This window comes from Mirounga leonina, unplaced genomic scaffold (genome assembly GCF_011800145.1).
Source record: "Mirounga leonina isolate KUSES-001 unplaced genomic scaffold, KU_Mleo_1.0 Mir_92, whole genome shotgun sequence".
Classification (NCBI taxonomy): domain Eukaryota; kingdom Metazoa; phylum Chordata; class Mammalia; order Carnivora; family Phocidae; genus Mirounga; species Mirounga leonina.
In genome coordinates, this window is record NW_023270852.1 from 11,205,655 (window position 1) to 11,213,267 (window position 7,613).

General features: G+C 41.4%; 1 protein-coding gene across 1 annotated transcript; it reads left to right on the forward strand.

Annotated features, from left to right (window-relative positions):
• The first annotated feature begins 548 nt into the window (after positions 1-548).
• On the forward strand, positions 549-2,371 carry LOC118003994 (olfactory receptor 51V1-like). Its single transcript, XM_034995125.1, is given in 2 exon segments — positions 549-2,216; positions 2,218-2,371. Coding segments are annotated over 2 exon segments (942 nt in total). The 5' UTR covers positions 549-1,428.
• Positions 2,372-7,613: the final 5,242 nt, after the last annotated feature.

A 7,613-nucleotide genomic window follows, 5' to 3' on the forward strand; every position in this document is an offset into this window, starting at 1 on the left:
AGACTATCTCTGTGAAAAAAACATCTTAGGCAGAAAGAACATTTGGAAAAACATCCCTGGAAAGAAGAGAAATGGTGCTTTTGAGAAAGAAAAGAAGTGCTCAAGGTGGACACATTTTTTTCAAAAGGTAAAGACTCCAATCATTCAAGGAAGGAGACAAATAAAAATGGTGGGCTAAGTTATTTCACATGGAGAGGGGATCAGGGCAAGAAATAACAGTGGAGGGGATTCTAGAAGGGGTCAGATAGGGATACAGGGTGCATTCAGAAGAAGGGTAGCCTGAGGGCTGCCTGTTGTGCTAGGATGACAAAGATGAGGAATGGTCCACAAGGGGAAGCCAGACTCTGAAGCTAATGGAACATGTTGGAAGGGTGAAATGAAACATAAAAACCAGTATGGACTTTAAAATCCCTGCCTACACTCTAAGAGCAATTAACTCTTTTATGGTGACTCCCAGGGCCAGAACCCCAAGAGGGAAAACAATGTGTGGAAGAAGACAATTAATGCTTGCAAGGAAGCTATTTAAAATTCTGGACTTACTATGCCACATTGGCCTTCTTTCTGATCTTTAGAATGCTAGGTTCTAAGGAAGAGAAAAAAAATTGCTCACTCCTTCAATACATGCATATTAAATGAATAGTGAGCTTACTGATTCAGTGAGTGAATAAGTGGGTGGAGAACACTGGGCTGATGTCAGAAGCTGAGAGTCTTCAACCCAAGTCTCCCTGTCACAAGGGCATAGGTAAGCTGAACATCTTGGCGTGAGAGTTCTCATGGGAGATCACTCATTAAAGGTCTCATGCATAAATATGTCTCTCTGCTTGTCACTGCAGAGAAAAAGTACTTGGCTGTGTCATCCAGAGTGGAACAATACAGCAATGTCTTAGCTAAGGACTGTTTGGAGGAAGAATTCACTTGGAGACAGCAGAAAATGGAAAATTATGGGTACACAGTGATTAGTTAAATAGATTTTGGATGCTTAAATGCTAAATCTTACTCTTCATTTTAAATCCTTAATGAATTGAAGGGGAGGAAACTAATAATTACTTTGAGAACCTCAGCTCTCAATTTTACAGCTACGTCCTTTGACCAGAATCCCTGAGAAAATATCCCAGGCAACATATCCTCTCTGGAAATTAGTTTCCTCCTCTAGTCTATTCATTTTCACTTGTGGCTTCTAAGGACACCTGTGCACCTGCCAGTAGATGAATAATGGCTCTGAAATTACATCAGGAGGACACTATTCTCTTCTAGGCAGCAAATAATACATCTTTAAAGATCAGAGTCGCTCGGCTAACATTTCCTACACTTAGTTAACTTTAAGCACAATTTTATTTACTTAGCAATTTCACCTAACTCATCTGAAATTGGAGCATTTCCTTTGAAAAACACTTTCTTGCTGCCTGGAAGAAGTATCCCAGTGCCAGAATGATTGCTTTGAGAAGCCCTAGCGTGAATTCTTCCTCCGTCATTCTCACTGCATTTTCTGGCCTGGAGCAGCAATATCCCTGGATCTCCATTCCTTTCTCCACCATCTATGCCATGGTCTTCCTGGGAAACTGCCTGGTGCTGCATGTGATCTGGACTGAGCCGAGCCTGCACCAGCCTATGTTCTACTTCCTGGGCATGCTGGCCCTCACTGACCTGTGCATGGGGCTGTCCACAGTGCACACGATGCTGGGCATCCTGTGGGGGTTCATTCGAGAAATCAGCCTGGATTCCTGCATCGCCCAGTCCTACTTCATCCATGGTCTGTCCTTCATGGAGTCCTCTGTCCTCCTTACTATGGCCTTTGATAGGTATATCACTATTTGCCATCCAGTGCGTTATTCCTCCATTCTGAATAATTCCAGGATTTTCAAAATTGGGCTCACCATAGTAGTTAGGAGTTTCTTCTTTATTACACCCCCCATCATCAATCTGAAATTTTTCCATTACTGCCATTCCCACATCCTCTCTCACTCATTCTGCCTGCACCAGGACCTTCTCTGCCTAGCTTGCTCAGACATCAGATTTAATAGCTACTATGTCCTGATGCTGGTCATTTTCATGCTGTTGTTGGATGCTGTTCTGATCCTTTACTCCTATGTCCTGATTCTTAGGGCAGTCCTGGCAATTGCCTCTCAGGAGGAGTGGCATAAGTCATTTCAGACCTGCATCTCCCACATTTATGCTGTTCTGGTGTTCTACATCCCTATCATTAGCCTAACAATGGTGCTGTTTCGGCAAACGTCTCTCCCCTGTGATCCATGTACTTATGGGCAACATCCACATCCTTTTCCCACCTTTGATGAACCCCATCATGTACAGTGTCAAGACCCAGCAGATTCAGAGCAGAATGCTCAGACTCTTTTCTCTGAAAATATGTTGAGATGCTCAGGTCTTTTAAAGAACAAAACAGCAACAATAATTAACACACACTATGTAATACCAAAACATGAATTTTATTAGGATTAGAGCTTTAGCCCAGAGTCTGATTCTTGATTTTAAAAAATATATAAACATAAATCCAGAAAATCACCTACAAACAAGTTCCATTTTAACCTATGTTTTGCAAGTGAATCATTCTTAGGGGTGAAGGTGGGAGACTCCATCTGAAACATTTCATAAATTTTCTACCAACTGTGGATTTGTGTCAAATAGGACATACTATGTCCCTGCCATAAGTATATTCAAGAAAGGAAAAAACTAAGTAATGTGCCCAATATGGAAATCAAGCACTTTCTTTGCATTGAACCAAAGCTGGATTCAAATCCTAGGTTTCAGTTATAGAGGTGGATACCTTGGAGCTTTAATTTTGAGATTCAGTTAATTAATCTTCAAAATGGGGAAAGTGCCCACCTTACAGGCATGTTGTGATAACTGTATGGACCAGAATTGTCCAGTTGAATTTTTCTAAAATAATGGAGATATTCTCTAATATAGAATAATAAAGACCAACATATAAGAATAACTTTTATGGCTATTGAGCATTTGAAATGTAGATAGTATACTGGGCAAGTGCATTTGCAATTCTTGTTAGTTATAGTTAATTTATATTTAAATGTTAAAAGGACATTGTCTTGGACAATGCCATGGCTACTATATTGGACATTGCATGTTTAGAGTATAAAGAGGACATATAGGGGGCGGAGCAAGATGGCGGAGGAGTAGGAGACCTGGATTTCGTCTCCTCTCAGGAATTCAGCTGGATAGGGATCAAACCATTCTGAACACCTACAAACTCAACAGGAGATCGAAGAAAAGAAGAGCAACAACTCTCTCATCAGAAAAGCGACCACTTTCTGGAAGGTAGGACGTGCAGAGAAGTGAATCCAAGGTGATATTCGGGAGGATAGACGGCAGGGGAGGGGCCTCCGTCAGCCGCTTCTGGCAAGTGATAGAGCCGCGGAGCACAAAATCGGAACTTTTAAAAGTCTGCTCCGCTGAGGGACGTCACTCTGGTGGCTAAGCGGGGAGTGGAACCCTCAGGGACAGTGTGGTCTCAGGACCCTCAGAGTCACAGAAAGACCGGGGGTGCCTGAGTGCGGCAGAGCTCCCAGGTAACGGAGCAGGGAAGCCGGCTGCAGAGGCGGAGCCCAGGCGCGGGCTCTCAGCTCGGGGTGGCCATAAACCGTGATCCGCGGCACAGTCGGGCCCCTGCTCCTCCAGCAGGGACCCAACAAGCGGCAGATCCGGGGAGACTCACCTTCCTCCCCTGGGAGGAGCCGCGCGGGAGTGCACCGCAGGGATCTGCTGGGTTTGGAGACTCCACCCGGGGTCGGGTGCCAGAGATAGAAACGCTAAGTCACAGGCCGGGCGAGCACGGAGTGCAGCCAGAGACTGGGGAGACGGGAGTGACTGACGGCTTTTCTCTGGGGGCTCACTGAGAAGCAGGGCCCCGAGTTCTCGGCTCCTCCGGGGCAGAGATTGGGAGGCCGCCATTTTCACTCTCCGCCTCCAAAGCTGTACGGAAAGCTCTCAGGGAACAAAAGCCCCAGAGAGCAAACCTGAGCAGATTACTTAGCCGGGAGGGGGCAAGGGTGGGGCAATTCCGCCTCCGGCAGAGACATTTGGAAACCACGGCAACAGGCCCCTCCCCAGAAGATCAGCGAGAACAGTCAGCCAAGACCAAGTTTACCGATCAATGAGAACGGCAGAACTCCAGTGCTAGGGGACTACTGCACATAGAATTCATGGCTTTTTTACCATGATTCTTTAGTCTTTCAAACTTAATTTTTTTAACTGTCTTTTTTTCTTTTTTTTCTCTTTTTTTTTTTTGAATTTTTCTTTTTCCCTTTTTCAACCAACATCTTTTCAATCCCTTTTTAAAAAAAAAAAAAAAACATTTTTATTTTTCATTTTTAGAGTCATATTCAATCCCTTCATAGTAGTTACCTGTATTTTTGGCTTATATATATAAGTTGTTCTCTCTTTAAAATTTTGAGATAATTTCTTCTAAGAGATCAAAATATACCCTAAATCTCTAGTATATGGTTTTTTCTATTCCCCTGCCTGATCACATTCTCTCTCTTTTTTTTCTTTTTCTTTTTCTTTTTTTAAATCCTCTTCTTTCTTTTTTCACACAACTTCTTATCAATTCCTTTTATAAAATTTTTATAATTTCCATCTTTACAGTCATATTCCATCCCTTCATCATATCAACCCTTATTTTTGTACATATATAAGTTTTTCTGTCTTTAAAATTTTGGGAGGCACTTTCTTCTAACAGACCAAAATACACCCCAAATCTAGTGTGTGGCACTGATCTATATACCAGCCTGATCATATTTGATCACATTCTGGGTTTTTGTTGTTGTTGTTGTTTTGTTTTGTTTGTTTTCATCTTGAAAAAAATATGGAAGTTATTAGAGAAACCCTTTCTGGAGAAGTAAAAGAACTAAAATCTAACCAAGTAGAAATCAAAAAGGCTATTAATGAGGTGCAATAAAAAATGGGGGCGCTAACTGCTAGGATAAATGAGGCAGAAGAGAGAAAATCAGTAATATAGAAGACCAAATGATGGAAAATAAAGAAGTTGAGAAAAAGAGAGATAACTACTGGATCACGAGGGCAGAATTCGAGAGATAAGCGATACCATAAGGCGAAACGACATTAGAATAATTGGGATCCCAGAAGAAGAAGAAAGAGAGAGAGGGGCAGAAGGTATAATGGAGCAAATTATACCAAAGAACTTCCCTAATTTGGGGAAGGAAACAGGCATCAAAATCCAGGAAGCACAGAGAACTCCTCTCAAAATCAATAAAAATAGGTCAACACCCCGACATCTAATAGTAAAACTTACGAGTCTCAGAGACAAAAAGAAAATCCTGAAAGCAGCTCGGGAGAAGAGATATGTAACCTACAATGGTAGAAACATTAGATTGGCAACAGACCTATCCACAGAGACCTGGCAGGCCAGACAGGACTGGCAGGATATCTTCAGAGCACTAAATGAGAAAAATATGCAGCCAAGAATATTATATCCAGCTACGCTGTCATTGAAAATTGAAGGACAGATAAAAAACTTCCAGGACAAACAAAAACTAAAGGAATTTGCAAACACGAAACCAGCCCTACAGGAAATCTTGAAAGGGGTTCTCTAAGCAAAGAGAGAGCCTAAAAGCAACATAGACCAGAAAGGAACAGAGACAATATACCGTAACAGTCACCTTACAGGCAATACAATGGCACTAAATTCCTATCTTTCAATAGTTACCCTGAATGTAAATGGGCTAAATGCCCCAATCAAAAGACACAGGCTATCAGACTGTATTAAAAAACAAGACCCATCGGGCGCCTGGGTGGCTCAGTTGGTTAAGCGACTGCTTTCAGCTCAGGTCATGATCCTGGAGTCCCTGGATCGAGTCCTGCATCAGGCTTCCTGCTCAGCAGGGAGTCTGCTTCTCCCTCTGACCCTCCCCCTTCTCATGTGCTCTCTCTCTCTCAAATAAATGAATAAAATCTTAAAAAAAAAAAAAACAAGACCCATCGATATGCTGTCTGCAAGAGACTCATTTTAGAACCAAAGACACCCCCAGATTGAAAGTGAGGGGGTGGAAAACCATTTACCATGCTAATGGACACCAAAAGAAAGCTGGGGTGGCAATCCTTATATCAGACAAATTGATTTTATTTTATTTTTTATTTTTTTAAATTCTTCTCTAGTGCCCATGGAACATTCTCCAGAATAGATCACATCCTAGGTCATAAATCAGGTCTCAACTGGTACCAAAAGATTGGGATCATTCCCTGCCTATTTTCAGACCACAATGCTTTGAAACTAGAACTCAGTCACAAGAGGAAAGTCGGAAAGAACTCAAATACATGGAGGCTAAAGAGCATCCTACTGAAGAATGAATGGGTCAACCAGGAAATTAAAGAAGAATTAAAAAAATACATGGAAACCAATGAAAATGAAAACACAACTCTTCAAAATCTTTGGGATGCAGCAAAGGCAGTCCTAAGAGGAAAGTATATAGCAATACAAGCCTTTCTCAAGAAACAAGAAAGGTCTCAAGTACACAACCTAACCCTCCACCTAAAGGAGCTGGAGAAAGAACAGCAAATAAAGCCTAAACCCAGCAGGAGAAGAGAAATAATAAAAATCACAGCAGAAATCAATGAAATAGAAACTAAAAGAACAGTAGAACAGATCAACAAATATAGGAGCTGCTTCTTTGAAAGAATTAACAAGATTGATAAACCCCTGGCCAGACTTATCAAAAAGAGAAGAGAAATGACCCAAATCAACAAAATCATGAATGAAAGAGGAGAGATCACAACCAACACCAAAGAAATACAAACAATGATAAGAACATATTATGAGCAACTTTAAGCCAGCAAATTAGATAACCTGGAAGAAATGGATGCATTCCTAGAGATGTATCAACTACCAAAACTGAACCAGGAAGAAATAGAAAACCTGAACAGACCTATAACCACTAAGGAAATTGAAGCAGTCATCAAAAATCTCCCAAAAAACAAAAGCCCAGGGCCAGATGGCTTCCCAGGGGAATTCTACCAAACATTTCAAGAAGAATTAATACCTATTCTTCTGAAACTGTTCCAAAAAATAGAAACGGAAAGAAAACTTCCAAACTCATTTTATGAGGCCAGCATTACCTTGATCCCAAAACCAGACAAAGACCCCATCCAAAAGGAGAATTACAGACCAATATCCCTGATGAACATGGATGCAAAAATTCTCACCAAAATACTAGCCAATAGGATCCAACAGTACATTAAAAGGATTATTCACCATGACCAAGTGGGATTCAGTCCCTGGGCTGCAAGGTTGGTTCAACTTCTGCAAATCAATCAACATGATACAATACATTAACAAAAGAAAGAACAAGAATCATATGATCCTCTTAATAGATGCAGAAAAAGCTTTTGACAAAGTACAGCATCCTTCCTTGATCAAAACTCTTCAGAGTATAGGGATAGAGGGTACATACCTCAATATCATAAAAGCCATCTATGAAAAACCTACAGCGAATATCATTCGCAATGGGGAAAAGCTGAGAGCTTTCCCCTAAGGTCAGGAACGTGACAGGGATGTCCACTATCACCACTGCTATTCAACATAGTATTAGAAGTCCTAGCCACACCAATCAGACAACAAAAAGAAA